This window comes from Oryza glaberrima, chromosome 3 (genome assembly GCF_000147395.1).
Source record: "Oryza glaberrima chromosome 3, OglaRS2, whole genome shotgun sequence".
Classification (NCBI taxonomy): domain Eukaryota; kingdom Viridiplantae; phylum Streptophyta; class Magnoliopsida; order Poales; family Poaceae; genus Oryza; species Oryza glaberrima.
This window is the reverse complement of record NC_068328.1, coordinates 5,393,108-5,414,589: the sequence shown is the minus strand read 5'-3', so window position 1 is coordinate 5,414,589 and position 21,482 is coordinate 5,393,108. Positions and strand designations below refer to the sequence as shown.

The following is a 21,482-nucleotide window of genomic DNA, read 5'->3' as shown; positions in this document are numbered from 1 at the left end:
GAAATCAAGGTTGAGACAAAAAAAAATTGATATGGTTATTATTAGTTGAGATTAAAGTGTACAAATTTCTAACTCCAGACGTGCTAATGTGCTATTCCAGTATGGAGAGTACAAATTCTATACAATATTTTCTTCAAATAGTGATATAATTAATAATAACGTACTGCTCCATCAAATGCATCTTTTAGGGTGCTCCCAATTCCATAAATGTCATGTTAGGAATCGTACAAAAGATTTAATCTAAATTCGATAAAGATGGATGAGTTCAGGATGCTCCATTATTCCAATAACAAACAGAAGCAATAGCTGCGTTCACTGGAATAAAACATTGCGGGAGTGGGGAATTAACTCAGCTATCAGTATCAGTATGTACTACTTGGAATTGGAAAGCCAGTGTTAGAACAAAATTGCAGAAACCAATTCGCCCCAAGAAAATGCTTCAGGCCTTCTTTGTCACCAAGCGACAAGGTCGCAGGTAGTTTTATGCTATGTACACCATCACAAACTTGACTCATGCTTCCACAAGTCCTTGACTTCTTGCCTTCTTCTTCCCGCCTTTTGTTGCCTTCGAACTTGATTGATCTTTCTCGTCCGTCTCTGTTTCTATCCTTGCAAAAACTGGCTTTGGCTCCATCATTACCTGACCTGCCTTTAGACCTCCCCATTTGGTATCCTCCTGCAGGGCATAGTTGACAAATTATATGCTAGGTTGTCTAGTCATACCATAGGAAAACCCAACCTCCAGGTTCACAATACTAGTGTGCAAACCTTGTATTTTCTGCAAGGGTGTTGGATTATATATATTCGAGGATAATAACCATGAAATACTGGGAAATATAAATAAAGAGAAATATCACTTAGTCTTAAGAGCATACCCATCTCAATGTTCTAAATTGGTCTTCTGTGAAACCAAGCTGTGTATAAATCCTCAAAGAAAGGCTTGGGGTGATCGGTGATAGTGCAATTGCAATTATTCTCATAGTCTCCAAAATAATAACAAGATCCTGAAGATAGTTGGAGGCAGAATTAACTGAACAAGTTATATCTCAAAATCACAAACCAAACAATGTGATTAGTCTCAATCCAATCCAAAATACAGGCAAAAAAATAGGTCCATAAATATGAGTTCAATGCTTCAAATTCCTATAACGATTATTCCACATGAGATCAGATTTTGTGGCTTATATCTAATAGCACCAGAAGAAAATATATTGCAAATTTTATTTATTGATGCTGGTCGGTACATTCAGACTCATGCAGGCATCTGAAATCTGAAACAAGTAAGACAAACTGTGACAATTTTAAATAATTACCTTCGCTGCCTTTTCAGCACTCTCACCCCCTTGCTTGAAACAAGACCATGGTGCTTGCTCATCAATGTACAAGTTTCCTAAGTTACCAATCTCCATAAGAGTTTCACATGCTGATGACAGCAAAAGATTTTCAAACTGATCCTTTGCCTTGTCCACCTGCATAAAAAAGTTTATACATCTGCAAACCAACATATACACAACAGAGCATGCAAAGATCCGGATAAGAGTAAATGGATGGCAGGTGGTGTTCTGAAATATCCAGATGCAAAACAGATTTGGAAGAACAAATGAAACCAACATATCACTGACAAAAATCATGTGAAGTCCTTGCCATCACGTGCTAATATAATGAATAGCATATGCATAAATCATGAATCAGTTTAGCTAGCATGGTAAAAGTCGGTCCGTTTATTTGGTTGTAGCATGTAGGCTGATAAATAAAAATTTGGAAGATACTACACAGCAATAAATGATCAGTTTATCTCAATGATATACACATTAAAAGCACAAATGGACTTGAAGTGACCTCCAAAACATATGCATATTATAATTCAGTTGAGGAGCAACTGCTACATGTTCAAGAATTCAAGATTTTTAATGTACATTCAGAATTATTTTCTGCAAAGTCTTTTACTAAAGCGATTTTGAGCATGCCATGCCCAACAAGAACTTAACAAAAGATTTGTCATTTAAAATGTTATTCCTTGACTCCGCCAATTGTAGTTTATAGATGCCAAGAGGACTTACCAAGTTTTCAACATTATCCTTTAATGAAATTCCATCTGCGGCAGCAATCGAGTCAAAAGCTAATGTGGATTTACAATTCTTCTTTAGCAGCCCAAGTGTGCGATTGAGGAGGTTTCCTGTTTAAGATGAGAGAATGATCATTAACAACAAATAAAGATGCGCATTGGTGAAAAACTTCTACACCAGCTAAAGAAAAATCTAAAAGCCATCAAGACGTTTTATACTCCAGAAACAAAGGTGCTTTGAGTAGAAATACCAATGGTGTTGGCAAGATGCGCATTGACTATATTGATAAAGCGTTCCTCTGAATAGTCCCCGTCATTGCCAAATTCCACTTCCCGCAAGAAGAAGTACCTAACAGCGTCTACTCCAAATCTGTTTACCAGATCCTTTGGTTCAAGTGTGTTGCCTAATGATTTTCCCATCTTCATGCCATCCTAAAATTTTTCAAAATAAAAAGCATTGCTGCATGAAATAAAAGTGACTGGATGAGATAAGTAGCAAACAGAGAACCTGTAAACAGTTCTTTATGTTCACCACTGAAACCTTTCTCATGGAATATAAGATTGATATTTGTTTCCAGATAATGTAGAAGACATAATAGTTACAACTGGAAGGTCGCGTACGAGGGTTACAAACTTTAACACCACATCTATCTATCTCTCTTAATGAAATTGGTCGACCGAATCTTTCGGCCGACCCGGCAAAAAAAAATAAATAAATAAAACTTTAACACCACGGAACATGTGGCAAAAAAACCACATAATATTTTCTATAAGCTACATTGCTGCTACCTGTATGACTATATTTGAGATACCAACCAACATAAGAGGAAAGCCCATATACACTATAATCAGCAGAAAACATAGACTGCTATCTAAAGCAAAACACGGTGCATGCTACAGTAGAGCCATAGAGATGATATTTTGTAAAGATCTATAAGAGGGTAGTCCAGGATTTTTTTTTTTTAATATAGAATTGAAGTATATAGCTTCTTCATGCTCCTGGAGAGTTTATTTTTAAGAAGGGATGTTAAAGCTGTAAACAGAACATTAGGATAAATAATAATAATCATCATCCAGCATGGACATCCAAATGTTCGGATCAGGAAAATGAACATGAGTTGCAGGAAAAACAGGTTCCATTACTGTTTACTTATGGTACAGTGCTATGCTGTCATCGATCTGTAGAAATGGAAATAATAACGATGAAAATAGGTAGGATCACCTTTGTCAAAAATCCATGACCAAAAACTGCATCAGGAACACTTATTCCTGCTGACATTAACATTGCTGGCCAATATACTGCATGAAACCGCAATATGTCCTGAGGTAGATGTACAAAGAATCATCATAAACCATATTATAACAAAATAAAAAATAGAAATAAAACTCAAGAAGTTCATCCAACATTCTTGCCTGTACACTGGACATAAATATCAATGTCCACTGCATAGGTGATGCCAGATAAATCTGTCAGCATTAACTACAGCCCTATATTACAATGGAGAAGGAATAGTACAAATACTCAAAGCAGTAGATAAAGAGAAGTAAAGTGTGTCTTGGCATTATAAGAGTCAGGAAAAATGTGAAAATAATCAGATTTATCGTATTAGAAGAAGGCCGATTATCATTGATGTCCTAGCTAATCCTATTTCTGTCAATTTTTATCAGGGCCTAATTCTGTCAAAACAGTTTCAACTAAGGCATGCCGAACAAGAATTTGTCAACGATTATTTTCAAAATTAACATCCAATCCACTCCAGAATAATTTTCCACCTACCATCTCTATCTGTGCACAGACCAAGGAGATAAAAATTTAAAAGGAAATGTTCACAGTGCCCAATGTAAGGTTAGAGCATGGAAAACTGTAATAACACATGATTAAAAATATTATAGAATGAAAAAACCCAATATCTGGATTGATGATTAACCCAATAGAACCACAGTTTTTTTAATACTTAGTTGATGATTATTCTGAGACTCAAGCATCATCAGTGCTTAGTTATCAGCCCACGCCAGAGTTATCCTTATCATCGCAAGAACATATCAAGCAACGTGAACAAATAAACTAAGGGTAGATGAGAAGAGAAGCAAACAGAATTTGCTAGAAATGAGAAGGAGCATGAATGGTTGAAACTGTTAATACGCCTGAAATCCACCTTTCCTATCAAGTGTAGGGAGGCAGGCCAACCACGTTCAACTGCTTGTTGTAAACTTGCCTTCTCCCCATCATCTAGTAATGCTGAAATGTACCTAAACACAACATATGAAAATAAAACAATCAGTCTGAAAAAAAAAAAGAGAGTGGGATAATATATAAGATTATGTATTCATTTATAGGCATAGGATCTTTAGTAGTAATGGTGAAATGGATAACAAACATTCATGAGGTATATCAGGAGTGCCATTAGAGATAAGATATCAGAACACTTCTGAAGATTCAGAGAAATCAGAGTTTAACAGAGAGTAGAGTGAAACACTACAGGCAGTAATACATCCAGGAACGACGAATCATAAGAATTCAATGAACTACGAAAATGTAAACATGGACAACAACTAAAAGTTAGAAACAGAAGCAGTCTTCATTTATTTATAGAAAGCTGTGAGTTCAAAGAAATAAAAGCACAACTAGTGTAATAAATTCCCAGCAAGACTAGTAAACAGGAGCACACATTAATGAATATCATGTAAAGAAGCAGAGAAACATACCCTAATAATGCATCAAACCACACGTATATTGTCTGTTTGGTGTCATTTGGCACCGGAATACCCCACTCTACAGATGCACGGGAAATAGAGAAGTCCCTTAATCCACTTTTAACCCATCCTTGGACCTACAACTGTCTTAATCAGAAAGGGTAAAGAACAACTATATTTGAAAACACAAACAAAAATCATATGCATACTGAAAGACTGTCCATAAACATATAATATAAAACATCAATATGAATCTTGAACAATACAAATACACTACATGATAATTGCCTGTTTATATTATTACAGTAAAAAAGGAACATGTGTTTCCCTGGCAAGTTGATTCCCATAAGATTCTAATAGTAAGCGCAATATTTGTGACTTAAGAAGAAGCACAGCCCTTTCTGGCTTTCTTCAGGAAACAATAGAAGGTTTTAATTTAGAAATGTTAAGAGTCACATCAGTCCTTGCTTCTGGCATGCACTTCTCCACATATGCACATTGAGAAGTCAAAAGAAAAGGAATCACACAATGACTAAATTTCAAGCGTTATGCACTTAGCTTCACAGTCATTTATATTACTGTAGAAACTAAAGGCACATGTGAGTAGGCCAAATTCAGGCCCTTTTCAAGTCCTGGAGATATGATGAATGAGTTGGCCATATCATTAACTGGTTAGGATGCCATCTGAATAACAGTTTGATAAGTTTTTCATAAGAAAATAAATTACAAGGTTGTTTGTTCAGTATGCGAACAGCACTTCCTGGTAGCAAAAAGAAAGGCCTAACGAAACAGACGTAGTTTGGTTTGTAACTGTACGTATTTGATACTCCGTAACACAGATATTCTTTAACATGACTGTGGCAGACCTCCAAGCACATATGTGTAACCTAGTTATTTTGTCCTTTATTTGTCAATAATCAACTCATATAATTAGAGTCAACATTCTAACGGACAGTTTTACACTTCACCACAGTTTGCAGCGAAGTACAATGACTCAATAAACCAACGATATGTGTTAACTCAATACACCAGCAATGTGCAATAAATTGATAAAATAAAATAGATTGAAAACAAATTTTGATTCATAAGAATGAGGATTATAGCATCACCTCATTCAAGCGATGTGATGGCCGTACAAAATTAGGATTTTTTGTCAGTAGATCTTCCAGTTGATGCTGGTATTTTGACAAGGCAAAGAAATAGTTGTCTTCCTTTCTTGGTACACAAGGCTTTAGATGCACTGGGCAACATTTGTTTTCCCCAAGCTCTTTTTCGTCCTGTACTTCAAACAAAACCAGAATTTGCACAATTACCAATGTTGGAAAAAGAAGGATGATCTATAAGTGAATATGGCAACAACTGTAAAGCATGAAAAGAACGAAAATACAGAAAAATAATTCCCCTAAAAGTATGTCCTCCGGCATTTTCGAGAGAAAAAAAAAATCCCCAAATAGTTTTTTTTTTTTAACAAAACTCACATATTTTGTGTCTGGTTTCTGAAGGACCAAAATTATAAAGTTAAAACCTAAAACATCTGTAGGCACAGGATGTTGTTCGCAAGATTGCATGCTGAACATCATTATCAAATACCTACATTAATCATATTTTTTTATTAGGTAAGTGCCCTTCTATATTCCCCTAAAAGGAAGAAGTAGTGTAGTACTACCACATGGGGAAGTAAAAACAGAAGCTTACCTTGTACTCCTCACAGCTCACACAGTAAAGTCCTTCATAATCTGCTCTATATATGTCACCACTATCTAGCACTCTGGAATAGAAGTCATTGACAACTGCCTCATGCTTACGATCAGTTGTGCGGATAAACTTGTCATACTCTATGTCTAGCTGCAAGAAATGTGTAACAAAGTTGGAAGAAAAAAATGAGCTCAGCATTTATTCCATGTGGTGAATGAAAACACCTAGAATTGTGGACATACATCAGCCCAAAGCATCTTATATGAATTGGAAATTGTATCACAGTGATCCTTTGGGTTTCTACCACAAGCCTCTGCTGAAGTGGCAATTTTCTCGCCATGCTCATCTGTTCCGGTAATAAATACGACCCTCTTATCCAGCAACCTCTGCGACCATAAAAGTAGCATTAACACACTTAGATTGCGAGAGCTGATCAACAGATACTACACATTTCATTCCAATAATATTAATCAAAAATTGGTGGCCAGATCATTGAACAGACAAAACGTGCATCAAAACTGCACAGGTTTAAGTTGTCGTATTTTTATTGTAACCCCATATGAAATTCATCGAGATTAAGGGCATGAATAGAAAGTGACACGATATGCACTCATACTAGTACCTGACAATGGCATATCGTTCTCTACAACCCATATGAATTGCTCAGTTCATATATGCACTTGAGTGGCCTCACTTGAGACATTTAAACAATTGGACGTGTTAGAACTCCATAGATTTCTAAGGTATCAACAGTTTGACGTACTCAAAATCCCTAGACTGGGATTAGAACGCGAGCAGCAATGGAACGCAAACGCGCGCGCATAGGCTTGCTCGCTTTAGTTGCTTGCCTGGAAGCGGGCGATGGCGTCGGCGGCAATGGTGGTGTAGGCGCTCCCCATGTGCGGCGGGGCGTTGACGTAGTAGAGCGGCGTGGTGAGCACGTATGGCGGCGGCGGCGGCGCATCGGAGGCGGAGCAGTAGCATCGGCCGCGGCCGCGACGGTGTGGCCCGGTCGCCGCCGCGGCGGCGGCAGTGAGGGGAAGGGCCGTCGGGCACGCGAAGGCGAAGCGTCCGGCGCCGGCGGCCAGCGAGGAGGGGGCGGCGCGGAGGAAGGCCCGCCCGGCGGCCATGGCGATGGAGGCCGCGGCGAGAGGAGGAGGGGTTTTTGGTTGGGTCGCGTTCGTGAGGAGGAGGAGGAAGAAGCTGATGGGGAAGGAGATGGGTAAGCCAGGTCTTTGGGCTGGATGCGACGAAAGTTTTGGGCCGTATCGTAAAATTCGTCAGAGTTGGGCCTAACATGAAAGCCCATTGGGGAATGTGTTTTGGGCCGTGTCGTGTGGTGAATTGGGCTCTCCCCTAGTAACCTCAAGTAGGCCTGCATTCGGAACATTTTGTTCAAACCGTGTCAAAAACAGCCGACAGTGCTGAAAACGGTTGATGTGTTGTTATCTTGTCTATGATGAAAATTCCTGCCGATTTTTTAAGCAAATATCATTATATTAATAATGATCTGCCTTTTGTTAGGAAGCTCAGGAAAGAAATATTCCTGGTGATTAACCATCAACATCACCATATATGCGTGGCACTATTTTATCAGTGGTTGAAAAATGTCACGATAACCATTTGGTTTTGTTACTTATCGAGCTGGCACGAACCAAGAAACCGCTGGTTAAACCGGTCAAATTATGGTGATGTGGTTTTCTGGTAGTGTTATGGCTGCATGACTTCACATTAGATTTGTGTTAATCTAACTGCTAATAGGAAATTGAAAGTTAGCGTAATGGAATTCTTCTCAAAGTATGGGTGGAATTGGAGAGGAAGATTGAATTTTTAGGGTGGTTCGATATTTTGTTGTGAGACATGTGCTGGTTGTCTTTGGCCCCGTTCTTTTCTCCAACAAAACTTAGATTAAATTATGGATACTCGTGCTTTTCAAACTGCTAAACGGTGCGTTTCGTGCGAAAACTCTATACATAAAAGTAGTTCTAAAATATCATATTAATCCATTTTTCAAGTTTGTAATAATTAAAACTCAATTAATCTCACGTTATTCATCTTTAGGAGATTCAAACACTAATTTTATTGTCATGTGCCTCCTTTGGTGGCTTTTGCTTTTTTTTTAGAACAGTGGCTTTTGCTTTGAACTTGTCTAGTGAGCCTAAGTGCTTGGTGTTGTATCACCGCAGCCGTGTACATCGTTTGGGATGTAGAGGCCGGGTTTATTTAATCCATTATTAAGAAAAACATACAACATTATATGTATCCGTCTTTTTAAGTGTAACATGTCCAGAGCAAAGAACAAAGAAGCTAGACTTTGGCCTGGTTTAGTTCCCAACTTTTTCTTCAAACTTTCAGCTTTTCCATCACATCAAAACTTTCTTACACACATAAACTTTCAACTTTTTTAGTCAAACTTCCAATTTTGACATGGAACCTTGATGTATACGTAACTTATCTAGGGTGTGTTTAGTTCACGCTAAAATTAGAAGTTTGGTTAAAATTGAAACGATGTAACGGAAAAGTTGGAGTTTGTGTGTGTAGGAAAGTTTTGATGTGATGAAAAAGTTGGAAGTTTGAAGAAAAAATTTAGAACTAAACTTAGTCTTAGAAATTTCTTTATCTGTTCAATTTATAAGGAATCAAGATATCATCTCGTTTCGGTAGTTGTACTACCCCATTGTTCCATTGTTGCAGCTAGGGGTGAAAACGGAGTGGATATTATCCGATCCGATCTGCTCCAAATCCGTCCGAAGTGAGGATATGGTAAGAGTTTTTAGATATCCGGCCGGATGCGGATGTGAATGCGGATAGTTGCATGCGGATGCAGATGCGGATATGGTATCGGTAATATCCGGCGGACACGGATTATCCGATAAACGTTTTGGCAAATAATCCGAATTTCACACCCCATATAACCACTTAATTTGGCCCATTTGACATGAGCATTTTCATCGTGTAAAGATTCAGCCCATCCAGGTCCACCTTATCCATCAATCTATGCAGGAGTTCAGTCCGTGACTCCGTTGGCGTCGCGTCAACCAATTTTTTCATCGAGACTTCTCTTCTTCCAGTCCTCCCACGCCGCCGCCTGACGCCCTGACTTACGTGTAGAACTTCTATGTCTTACGTGTTATGTGAATGCGATATATCGTAATGTCAATACTGTATGTGTCGATTACATGCTTTTGGACAGAAGACAAGTCAATGTTAACAACTTGACATTATATTATGATGTGATCCGTGCTTTCATGAGTCATGTGAATTGTGATATTGGCACCTCATTATTGCTCATTGTACAGATGATCAGATGTTATATCGATTGTATATACATATCACATCCGATTATTTTCATTCGTTTCCTAGCCGAGTCCGCACCGACTCCGCAACATTTCCGACATGCGAAATAATCCGCTCCGTATCCGCACATTATCCACACCGTCTCCGAATCCGATTAAAAAATATGGTATAGAATATGGTAATACTACTATCCGTCCCAATCCGATCCGTTTTCACCCCTAGTTGCAGCGCCGTATCGCTCTTGGCAGGTAACTGGGCTGAACATGGTCCAACTCCAAACGTCTCCACACACACACAAGCCAAAACACCAGCATGGCACAAGCTGGTATAGCCAGGGCAGCCATGCCATATTGCCATGGACGGGGTCGCACGCAGATGCAGATGCAGCTGCAGCGCCTGACGAGAAGCAGAGCCCCATCCAGTAGCTTCACGCACAGCGGCTTGTCCCAAGCGGGGAAGAACGCGCGCGGCCGCGGATTCATTCCAGCTTCGCATTCGTTTTGACCATCCCAAGGGTGTGTTTTTTTCACACCAAAATTATAATTTTATTGAAATTAGAACGATGTGACGAAAAAGTTAGAAGTTTATGTGTGTACTCCCTCTATCCCATAATGTTGCAACCTAAGATGGAATGAACCTAGGATGGGTCGCATCCCATCTTAGGACTACGAGTCTAGACATGGGATGAGACCCATTCTAGGTTGTAACATTATGGGACGGAGGGAGTAGAGGGATGGGATGAGACCCATTCTAGGTTGCAATATTATGGGACGGAGGGAGTAGAAAAGTTTTGATGTGATGGAAAAGTTGAAAGTTTGAAGAAATATTTTGAAACTAAACACGGCTCAAATTTATGTGCGCGTAAGCGCAACTAGTAGGCTGATGTAATGGAAAAAAATTGAAAGTTTGGATCTAAACACAGCGGTAGTACTACCTCTGTCCTAAAATAAGTACAGCCGTAGATATCCGTGTCCAATATTTGACCGTCCGTCTTATTTAAAAAAATTGTGAAAAATTTGAAAATATTTAGCAATAAAAATACTAATCATAAAAAAATTCAAATAAGACGAATGGTCAAATGTTGAACGTGAATAGTATAAAACTGTACTTATTTTGGGAAAATTCAAATAAGACGAATGGTCAAATGTTGAACGTGAATAGTATAAAACTGTACTTATTTTGGGACGGAGGGATATCTGCTTTTGAGGTAACCGGTCCTAAAAAGACTCTGGCTCCTGGCTCCTGCACTGGCAGTGCAGTGCTGCTGCCCTCAGTCTCAGCACGCCAAAAGATAAAAAAGAAACATCGCATTTGGTAACAATACACTTTGCATTAGCAAAGGGCAAAGGCTCTTATGTGGTTATCAAGTTAGTATTAATTGCACAGCCTTGTAGTTTCTGGTAGTGATAGAGAGATTAGTTATGGATGAACTTGTAATCATGCCATCATGGACTCATGATGACATTGTAGAGAAAGGCTCTTTTCTACAGGATTTTTTTTCTCAGGGTGTTAGGGGTTCATGAGTGGTCGCTATGATGGTGCTTTCCTTCCTCCCGTAATTGCTGGAAACCTTCTTTCTGGGTAGTAGTTTACATATTCCTGGTGCTCCCTGTTTTTTGTCCGGCATGTTTGGTTTGTCCACCCACGCGACCCAGCAATGCAATCAGAATGGCCTAGCAAACGCTGTTTGATTGTTTTTGCCAACATCTAGGATGGATGGATGGATGGTTTGTTCGCTGCAACTGAGCAAAACAAAAGAAGCCTGGATTTCTTGGGCTCTTGTGCTGGAGTACCATGCTGTGATGGAATCACGTTTACAGGGAACGAATGGATCGGGACTCCAAAGATGGCACATTTTTCAGGTAGAACATGATGAATGAATAGCTCGTCGTGTCAAATTGTTCCGAATTTCTCCATTCGCTTGTGAACCCAGTGTTCGTGTTCCCGAAAAAGATAACTTGGGGGCAGTAACATTTCACCGAACGTGCAGGCATTTCGACGAAGGGGAAAAGGCATTTTGACAAAACAATAGCTTAAGATCCTGATAAATGGCTGCTAAGTAGCCATATGATGATAATCTAGAAAAGGTATTTTCTAGCTTCTGCTTATACTTAATTTCATAGATTCTATAAACTATATGTTTTCAGATATGGATGAGAATCTGAAATGTTTTAGCGTTCCAAAATTTTGAAAAATGTTGTACAATGTCACAAGTTCCCCCAAACATGGGAGTTGACCTCCGGTCGGGCGCCCGATCGGGAGGGGGTAAAATCGGGCGCTGATGTCAGCATGACGTTAGTGTCCGATTTACGTGCAAAATTACTTTAAACTGATTTTTCTCTTAGATTATTTATCCAAATCATGATCCGATTACACCATTAAATTTGTTGCAATTAAATCTTCAAAACAAGACCACACATGGATATATTCTGATGAAAAAATTAGCTTATTATTGAATTATTTTTAAATGTTGCACGATGTTCCACCAGGTATATCGGAATTGTTTCACTAAGTAAATCAAAAATGTTTCACTCGTTTAAATCGGGTGTTGTTTCACCTTATATAAAAACAATATTTCAGCAAATAGCGAAAGAATATTTCAGTTCACTACAACATTAGATCTATACATAGTGAAACTTTGTGAGTACACTAGGTGAAACATTTTTTGGTGGAACAAAAAATAAACCAAATTCCTTAATAGGGGGTTTACAAAATATGTGGGTCTTTTTTGTTGCAATGAAATGTTTCGTTCAATGTAACATTAGATCTACATATAGTGAAACATTGTGAATATACTATGTGAAATATTTTTTGTGGAACAAAAAATAAACCAAATTCCCTTAATAGAGAGTTTCCAAAATATGTGGGTTTTTTGTTGCAAAATATTATTTTAATTTACTGCAATATTAAATCTATAAATAGTGAAACATTATAAATATACTAAGTGAAACATCTTTTGTGGAAAAAAAAGAGGAAGAAGTGGGTGGGTCTAACAGTACTCACGTGGGGAGGAGCGCGCGGGGGGAGCGCCCGATCCGGCTCCCCCGCGCCGAGCGACCGAAGTAAAGTATTTTCCCCAAATATGACCACATAATCCTATTTTTTCGTAGACAAAAGGCACATCGAACACTGAACATAATCGACCAAGAGCCCGTCGTGTGTTTGCCTCACCCGTAAGCACAGCATTATCCGTGGCTAAAAAAGACAATTTACCCCATCAATTTATATTCCTTCGTAAACGAAACGGTTTATTAGAGAATAGAAATTTTACATAATTGTTCTTAACAATTTAAAAGTTAATGCTGAAAAAAATTACAGTAAAATTATCTTAAAATTAACTTCAAAACTAAATTTGAAAATCTAAATTTTAGCTTTGTTTTTGCTTATTAGGCTAACAAATGGGACCAAATTTGGCACCGCGCCAATTCACCGCACGTCCGGACGTGCAGCGCTGCAACAGCAGTGCAACTAGAAGGGGAGAATATGACGAGTAAGAGCAGGTAAAATAGCATGCTATAAGCCAGCTATAAATATATTTTAAGAAGATAAATGAGAAGAGAAAAGAGCAGCGGACTATATATTTGTAGCCAGCTGTAGCACGGACTCCAAGACGCAGTGTGTGTATGACAGGTGGGACCATATATTAATAGTGTAGTATATAACTATTGTATGAATGAGTTATTAAATTGATTATAAATTAATTAGAGCTAGTAGTTGGCTATACTATTAAACTTGCTCCAAAAGCAATGGTTTTCACAGGACAAACGGGAAACGAAGCACACACCCCATCCTCCACAATAAATCCAGACTCCGGACGGCGCAGTCGTCGTCATTCTCCCGAGACGGCCGCATTGGATGCCCATTCTCTCTCTGTCCAAAGAAACTCCAATTCTTCCAGCCAAAAAGAGAGAGAGAAAAAGTGGGAAAGAAAGAGAAAAGGTTTGGTTTTTGGAGGACCTCTTGGTCTCTCCTCGTCGCTGGGGTTCTTTGTTCTTGTAGTGGTAGTAGCCACTTGCTTGAGTAAAGAAAAAGAGAAAAAAAAAAGCATGGTTCTTGCGGCATCATCCTCTTGGTAGCCCTCGTTTAGGCGGCGTTGCTGTCTGTCTGTCTGTGAGAGTGAGGCTTAATCCGTCCAGAAATGAGGAAGCATGGGTGGCAGCTGCCTTACCATCCTCTCCAGGTATGGCCTTCTCTTGGGGTGAAATGCTGTTCTTGCTGTGTCCTTGATGTTCTTGTTTCTTGTGTGCTTTGCTCATGATGTTGCTTTGGTTGCTGCGCAGGTGGTGGCGATAGCGGTGTTCTTGGCATTGGGATTTGCCTTCTACGTCTTCTTCGTGCCGTTCGTGGGGAGGAAGGCGTTCCAGTATGTAGCTATGGTTCTCTACACTCCCCTGGTGAGGGTTACTCTCCTTCTCGAGGCGATTGGATTAGCTAGCAAGAACAGATCTAGCGCCCTTCCTTTTCTTTTCACTTGTTGCCATCTCATTGAGGATTGAGACAGTGCACATTAGCCATTGCGCTGTCTGTAGATAAGAGAAATGTAAGATGTTTTGCGTGTTCGCAGATATGTATTGTAAAACAATGATGTGAGGGAGATTTAGAGAAGGATGTACAAGAAGTATTTCTGCACCTAGTGATAGTGATACCCATTTTTGAAGTGTATGCCAGCTTAATATGTTTTGATAGCATTGTTGTCGAAGCAAGTTGAGAGGTTAAATCTTGACGGTGTGTAAAGCTGTCGCGAGTCGCAGAGTTCGCACCAGCATTTTGAGCACAACCTTCATAAATTGACCTTTCCCAATTTCGCATGAACTTCTCAGTAACAGGGTTCTACTGTACCGGGTAGTGATAGAGCAATTTTCTGTTGAGTAATGCATAACTTCTCATTGCAGATTACATCTGTTGTCGTGTTATACATTTGGTGTGCTGCTACAAATCCTGGTGACCCTGGCATTTTCAAGTCGGCAGAGCATCCAAAATTGAAGGATGGAAGGCGATCCCAGAAAAATTCAGATCATGGGTTAAGTCAAGGAGGAAAGATGTCAAGTGATGGTTTTAATGCTGTAGATAACAGCGAGAAATTGAGCAGCATGCTTGAGCAAAAGGATTCACATTCCTGGCCCGCATTTTCTGAAATACTTTGTTTCCCCTTTTCCTGCCTTTGCAAAAGATGCTTCCATGCGGATAATCAGTCATCTGAACAGCACACGAGTGAAGAAGGAATGTTCTTCTGCAGCTTGTGTGAAGCAGAGGTATGATTAACTGATGTTCAATTTTTTTCTTCTTCTGATTGTGATTCCTAAGGTTGTACTGGCCACACGCTCCAATTCCTTAAGTTGCACTGGCGTCTTTTAAGGTTGTGTCATACTGTCAGTACTTCAGATTGTAGTGTGACATGTGCCGGTAAATCTAAACTAGTATGAGTGTCAGAATAATCATGTAATTTAGAAGCAACTGTGATTAACTAGATTGCGTTCAGACAAGAATCAGGATTATTATTAGTCTGAATCATATATTCATGTGATTCCAGATTACAAATGATTGTCCATGTGTTGTGCATATGCTTACTTCCAAATTATTCATACTAGCACCGTCTGGATCTACATGTTTTATAGTTATGTGTTGAAAAGTATGAAACATCCTGGTGCAAGTTTTTTAAATGCCGAATGCTGATGAATTTGGACTGTACAAACATTTGATGGTACCTTCAGTGATTGCACTATCTTAGGGTATCAACATGTTGCTAAGACACTGTATGTAATATGCAGGTCATGAAGAACAGTAAGCATTGCAGAGTATGTGACAAGTGTGTTGATGGCTTTGATCACCATTGCAGAGTACGATACACTTCTTTTGTCTTTCCTAACGGTTATACCCTCAGTCCTCTTAACAATGTAATGTATTTATATTTTCTAATTACATTGTCCTCTTGTAGTGGCTCAACAATTGCATAGGGAAAAGGAACTACAAAGGTTTCTTCCTTCTAATGACTTCTGCTGTACTCCTTGTAAGTGGACATTCCTCGATGGGCTTACAAGGATGGATCTTTGAATAATACCATAGCTATGAAAGCTAACCTTGCAATAGTGCTTGCATAATTATATTGGCCCTTATTTGAGCTGAAACCATCATGTAATTAAGTGGCTACTGCATGCAGTTATCATTCTTTTCTTTTCCATGCACCTGTTATTCTGGTTGATTATTGACAGGTTTCCATGGTTTGTACACCTTGGGCCAGCTTGTAATGCAGTGGCTGTCAGGAGCCCTTGTGCTGATTCTCTGCATTGTGGATCGAGGGGAGTTCTCCAGACAGATTGTTTCCAAGTTAGGAAGTAGCTTCTCAACTGTAGTGTTTATAATTGTTGTGGTGAGTTTTGATAGAAATTTTCCTTTCTAATGTGTGATGGCTGCACAAAAGCACTACAAGAAATTTACTGGCTACATTTCTTATTTTCTATCATGATCCTACTAGAGAAAATTTACAATGCCAATATGATTTGACCTTTGCAGGCCACCTGTACCGTACTAGCAATGATTGCAACTATACCACTTGCTCAGCTTTTGTGTTTCCATATTCTTCTTATCAAGAAGGCAAGTTTTCTTTTAGCTTTTTTTTTTTATGTTGTGAATATCACATAGATATGGGTTAATGGGGCTTGCAATTTAATTCTTTCTCCATATCATTTTCTTTTATTAAACTGCTCCAAAAAGTGGTACAGCCACCATTGTTATAATGGAACTTGAGTTTCCATTTCCTTCCATCTGTCGCAAACTATCACATAGTTCATCTATGTGCATCTAAACTTTATTTTCCTCTTCCCTGTATAACTGTAAATTAAATTACTGTCATGTTTTTATATTTATTTAGGGAATTAGTACGTATGATTACATCATAGCTTTAAGAGAGCAAGAGGAGGATCAACAAGAAGAGACTGCTGGGCACCAAAGTCCGCAGATGTCTATTATTAGCTCTGTTACTGGATTTAGCACTGCAAGTTCTTTTGGTCCACTTCATCGTGGTTCATGGTGCACTCCACCACGATTGTTCCTTGAAGATCAGGTATGTGATTTCGCAGTGCCATTGGCTCACTAGTGTCAAGAGTCAGATATAATGAGAGGAGAGGATTCATCTTGGAATTGCCCATATACGCATAAAACCATATATATATAGCTAAATATGATGAAACCTGACCCATGTCACATGGTAAGATGCTTTGCATCATGATTAATTTCCAATGGAGTGTGTCATGTTGCATTGTCTGTAAGATGGATAATGAATTTATTATTCGTTTATGCTTTCACTGGTCAAATTTGTTCAGGCACCTGGATTTTCATTGTCAAATTATTAGTTATCTATAGTAATTTTTTTTGGTTTGTTGCAAGTATTTCAACCACCTTGGCCTGTTACCAACATTACCCAAATTCGGTAGCTTTACCCCGACTAATAAAAAGACCCCCAACAATCCTAATAAAATTTCAGATACAGTTTAACTCCTTATCAGAGACTTCTTTATGCTTAATGGTTATTCTGTTCTTGCACAGTTTGATGTCATCCCTCCAGAGATTGGCATGCTGCAGAACTCTGGGAGTAAGAAAACAAAGGAAGATGAAGGAGCAAGGCGAAGAACTGGGACAGTAAAAATCAGTCCTTGGACACTGGCACGCCTTAATGCAGAGGAAGTGTCAAGGGCAGCTGCACAGGCAAAGAAGAAATCCAAAATTCTGAAGCCAATTGCAAGACACGATGTTCCAATCGGCCATGACATAAACATTGGTGGTAAACTAGTTCCCAAGGCTGACAACAACAGAAGACCTGATAAAAGGGGACGATTCCCAGCCGAACTTTCCCTCGACCCCCTTACAAGACTATCTGCAAGTGGTACTGAAAGCAACGTCAGTGACACAGCAATAGAAACATCTGGGAATCTAGCCCCATTGCAGTTCGAAGCGAGGAGCGCATTCCAACCGAGTGCTGCGGCATCCACAAGAAATGCCGCCTCATCCCCAGAAAGCAGCTTCGACTCGCCTGATCTGCACCCGTTCCGCCTTTCCTCGTGCACAGCTGATGAGATGCAGGGAGCGATCCCGCATCCAGCTCAGAGTGGTATCAAGTTTTCGAGATCGACAAGCGATGGGTATGAAGCATCAGGAGGCGAGGACAGCGATCGCATCCCGTCGAGAATTGTTCACAGATCGTCGAACTGGGCCAACGCCATCTTGAGCTCAGGTCAGGGAGGAGGCCCTGCAGCTGATCCCAACATGCCATCATCTGAAGGGTAACTCTACCACCGGCCAGAAGGTCGAGCTAGTCAGATATGACTTGATTCCAGGCCATATGAGCTGCATGGTGCTGGCTCCTGGAGAATGCAGTATACAGCAGAGCAATGATGTTGGCAACACATTGGTGGTTAGTTTAGAGTTTAGGAGTAGCTTTGCTGGTGATTGGTGCCAAGTTCGTTTCATGTTAAATTAAAGCATGCGAAACTGCAATTCTGTTGCTTAGTTTTTGGCTGTCAGGCATTCTCTTGTGTCCCAGCAAATGTGAACCTGAGATTCGTTGCGCTCATTTGAGATCAGTACAGCATTCTGTCCGTTTAATGGCCTTTTGCAGGGATCTCCCTCATATGCTTTATGTTAATTATAAGGTTGAACAACCCAGAGTGCTCTTGCATCAGTCCCAATAACTAATCTCGTAGTGCTACTAAAATAAATGTTCGCAAACCACAACTGTACAATTGCAGCAAACCATGGACCCAAATATTACGAACAATTAATTTCAATTGCAGCAAATTTACTTTCTTCAAGCTATCAAATGAACATAAGTTGGGATAATTGCATCAAATTTACTTCTTCCAAGCTATCAAGGGCGCATAAGTTGCGACAATACGCTCAAGCATAAGCCGACAAGGCTGGAATATCTATATCTGCGACTGACAGGCACTGTTACAAAACGATAAAGGGTATGTAAAATCTATTTTAGTTTTCAATAGCGATCCTCTACTGCTACCTTGTCCCAACATGCGGGGCTTGCTTCAGAAGTTTCTCCAATGATCCAATCCAATTCATTGTAGAATTTGCATGTCTTTGGCCAAACGATTCAGTGGAGGTCCAGGGTTGTAATTTACAAAAGAACAAACCTACCAGCAAGTAAACATTTAGAGAAAAAGGATTACACATTGGGAGAACCACTTGCTGTTGTAACCCCCCAAAACCTTCAGTTGCTACATCATAAGAAACATAGCTGTGCTACACTGGAACCCGTTTTCCTCTGTAGCGGTCAAGGAACTGCAGATAAGGGAATTGAGAACAGTTAGAATAGGCAACAGACAAGCCACATGTCTCCCAGCAACAAAAGGATATTGTTCTGCCTGAAGTTCATACCGATGTGACAAATGGTTGTTGAAATATCCAACCAATAATAGGAATCCTTTGCAAGAAAACCACAAGAGTTGGCCAGAATCCACTGAAATAAAATCCAAGTTAGTGTCCATGACAAGCATGGGCAAACCTTTTGCACAAGAAACACACTGATTTTGCACATAATCATAAACAAAGTACTGAATACATTTTTTAGGTTTTGTCTCTTAACAATTTTCAATGTCAGGTTGCTCAAGAATGGTATGATGGAAAAAAGAAATCTGACCTGAAGAGTACAACAAAGCCATATGCCTCTAAAAGCATGCCGAAGAAGGGCCACCCAATGAGAACCAGGAAAAAGCCAGCACCAAATGAGATGGTACCCTGTTCATTACATCATCTAATAATTAGATGATACAAAATTTGATGGATCACAGCCATTGTGAAGTTAGCAGTTGTCAAACCTTGTAATTCTTAGGCTTGGTGAAGAATTGCATGGTTGATTTCAGACCAATTGTCAAACCCAAACCTGACAGGAAGAGAATCTGAAATAGTGCAGAAGAAGTGACCATATGCACATTCAGTTTGACTCAGATCCACAAAATTCAAGGGAAAATACAGAAGAAAAGATAATTACATTGCCCATTGCAATAAGCCCCTTGTCAAAGAAGAAAATGATTCCCAGGAATGAGAAGAATACTCCAAAGCCTGTCAAGCCTAGCCCAATCTCTGGTGAAGATAAAACACAGAAGTCACAGATCATTGAAATATTGATGGAATAAGAAGTCAGCACTACCATTGTTTCTGTAATGTTCCAGGCTTAGCTCACACCAAATCTTAGACTTTTGTCTTCAGTTTGACTAGAAGGTTTGCTAAATTGACCTTGTTTGGTCCTAGAGGTTTACATACTGTGCAAGCTCAATATAAAGTATTGAAATGCTAGGTTATGGTCAGGGTACACCATATGCTATCTAACAAAGCATCGATGTATCTACATAAATGTTTCATCCTTCTACGCCAACCAGCATTATATGATAAAAAATAGTACACAATAAACCCCCGCCCAGCACAAATCTTTCCACATGCATGATGATTAGCCAACATCATAGCACTTCTATCAGTTGGTGGCGTCATTGGAATTTCATATATGTGAAGGCCAGAAAGAAGCAGAGATAGACCACACAAAATAAATCAATTCAAACTTCATAAACTAGCAAATATAAGCGGTGCTCCATGAGAAGTAACTGCTACAATGCAATTTGAAAATGAACGGGGCCAGGTCCATACTCTTGAGGTCATTCATCTCGAAGGAAACCATATTGTTGAGCAAAGAGTAGCAACCACACCAGTGAAGAGCAGAACAAAAACCTGCAACAGCAGAAAGTGAAACAGTTAGGTGCAATTGTTGCAAATAAAACAGGGCAAACTGCAATAGTTTAATATAGCTCTAGAAGAGCACCGATCCCTGAGTCGATAGGCATACAAGATGACATGTTTCGATGAAAGACACCCCTAATCGCCACTCTTTTTTCTTTACTTTAGGCACGCAGCGCTGTTCTAAATCTAGCAACGGAATGGTGTTTGCGACATCGTATTATACTATCAACAATTAGCACAATGGTACCAAGAGCTTAAGAGAACATCGAGCCACATCGAGGCACAACTCTTCCCGGAAATTTTGCCACTGAAAACCTATCGTAAACGATGATCTAAGAACCCTCCTCCTGCGAATGCTGTGGCCTCCTAAATCAAACCGAGGAGTCGAGATCTAGAACCTCCGCACAACAATTCCGCCCCTGAACAGCGGCTCGCGCCTTACCCTCCCGCGGCCGAATCGCGGGCACCGACATCCATTCCCCAACCCACCGGATCGAGCCCCGGCGGAGGCTGATCCACCCCAGGCGTGGACACGGCCAACGAGGATGAGGAGAAGAAGGGGACTAACCGTGCTACTGGGGACGGGCGGCGATGCGAGCCCGCGGCGGCGGAGGCGGCGACGGCGAAGAGGAGGGGAGCGCGCCCGTGGTAGCGTAGCGGCGTTTTCGGTCGTTGCGGTCTGCGGGGAAGAAAGAAGTTTCACAGGATACGGGGCCCTTTGCTCCCGATTAGGATCCTCTGCCTTCACACCGTGAAGGCATCAGCGTGCAGTCAAGTAATATCCACCGTCCAAGATAATCCAACGGCTCAGTGCACACCCACTCAATAGCTGATGAAACCAATTTTGCTATATATTTTTCGATTACAGTACAATCGTAGTATAATTACACTATAATTTACATGTAATAACACTGTAACTATAATGTACTTCCTCCATTCTAAATTGATCTACATATAATTTTTTTTTGAGATTATTCCTAAATGATCTACTTCCTCC

The 21,482-nt window shown here is 39.9% G+C and overlaps 3 protein-coding genes across 4 annotated transcripts; 1 reads left to right on the top strand and 2 right to left on the bottom strand.

The window, feature by feature from the left end:
• Positions 1–176: 176 nt before the first annotated feature.
• On the bottom strand, positions 177–7,645 carry LOC127767649 (methionine--tRNA ligase, chloroplastic/mitochondrial). Its single transcript, XM_052293053.1, has 12 exons — positions 7,303–7,645; positions 6,697–6,840; positions 6,455–6,604; positions 5,869–6,036; positions 4,772–4,896; positions 4,222–4,315; positions 3,288–3,386; positions 2,317–2,497; positions 2,061–2,176; positions 1,314–1,469; positions 876–1,004; positions 177–676 (listed from the first exon to the last, which is right to left on the bottom strand). Exons 1-12 carry the CDS (start codon positions 7,582–7,584, stop codon positions 512–514), a joined length of 1,809 nt encoding a protein of 602 aa, XP_052149013.1. The 5' UTR covers positions 7,585–7,645; the 3' UTR covers positions 177–511.
• A 5,937-nt stretch (positions 7,646–13,582) lies between these two features.
• On the top strand, positions 13,583–18,516 carry LOC127766987 (probable protein S-acyltransferase 22). 2 transcript variants are annotated; one of them, XM_052292179.1, is made up of 9 exons: positions 13,583–13,931; positions 14,032–14,145; positions 14,644–15,003; positions 15,520–15,588; positions 15,687–15,758; positions 15,990–16,118; positions 16,262–16,342; positions 16,620–16,811; positions 17,294–18,516. In XM_052292179.1, the coding sequence occupies exons 1-9, from the start codon at positions 13,890–13,892 to the stop codon at positions 18,029–18,031; spliced, it is 1,797 nt and encodes a 598-aa protein (XP_052148139.1). In that variant the 5' UTR covers positions 13,583–13,889; the 3' UTR covers positions 18,032–18,516. The 2 variants fall into 2 exon arrangements, with proteins under 2 accessions (XP_052148139.1, XP_052148140.1); XM_052292180.1 differs by lacking the exon at positions 16,262–16,342.
• A 54-nt stretch (positions 18,517–18,570) lies between these two features.
• On the bottom strand, positions 18,571–21,218 carry LOC127766988 (vesicle transport protein GOT1-like). The gene is made up of 7 exons (XM_052292181.1): positions 21,054–21,218; positions 20,396–20,476; positions 19,746–19,837; positions 19,573–19,653; positions 19,395–19,492; positions 19,133–19,214; positions 18,571–19,036 (listed from the first exon to the last, which is right to left on the bottom strand). The coding sequence occupies exons 2-7, from the start codon at positions 20,424–20,426 to the stop codon at positions 18,998–19,000; spliced, it is 423 nt and encodes a 140-aa protein (XP_052148141.1). The 5' UTR covers positions 20,427–20,476; positions 21,054–21,218; the 3' UTR covers positions 18,571–18,997.
• Positions 21,219–21,482: the final 264 nt, after the last annotated feature.

Excerpts from the sequence above, each read along its gene's own strand:
- LOC127767649 (XM_052293053.1), bottom strand. The coding sequence starts at position 7,584 with ATGGCCGCCGGGCGGGCCTTCCTCCGCGCCGCCCCCTCCTCGCTGGCC. Across the intron at positions 6,841-7,302 it reads ACGCCATCGCCCGCTTCCAG|AGGTTGCTGGATAAGAGGGT; the intron begins GCAAGCAACTAA and ends TTATGGTCGCAG. Across the intron at positions 4,316-4,771 it reads TGGTTTGATGCATTATTAGG|GTACATTTCAGCATTACTAG; the intron begins GTATGTTTCTCT and ends TGTTGTGTTTAG.
- LOC127766987 (XM_052292179.1), top strand. The coding sequence starts at position 13,890 with ATGAGGAAGCATGGGTGGCAGCTGCCTTACCATCCTCTCCAG. Across the intron at positions 15,004-15,519 it reads GCAGCTTGTGTGAAGCAGAG|GTCATGAAGAACAGTAAGCA; the intron begins GTATGATTAACT and ends TGTAATATGCAG. Across the intron at positions 16,343-16,619 it reads ATATTCTTCTTATCAAGAAG|GGAATTAGTACGTATGATTA; the intron begins GCAAGTTTTCTT and ends ATATTTATTTAG.
- LOC127766988 (XM_052292181.1), bottom strand. The coding sequence starts at position 20,426 with ATGGTTTCCTTCGAGATGAATGACCTCAAGA. Across the intron at positions 19,838-20,395 it reads CGAGATGAATGACCTCAAGA|AGATTGGGCTAGGCTTGACA; the intron begins GTATGGACCTGG and ends TATCTTCACCAG. Across the intron at positions 19,654-19,745 it reads GGCTTATTGCAATGGGCAAT|ATTCTCTTCCTGTCAGGTTT; the intron begins GTAATTATCTTT and ends GCACTATTTCAG.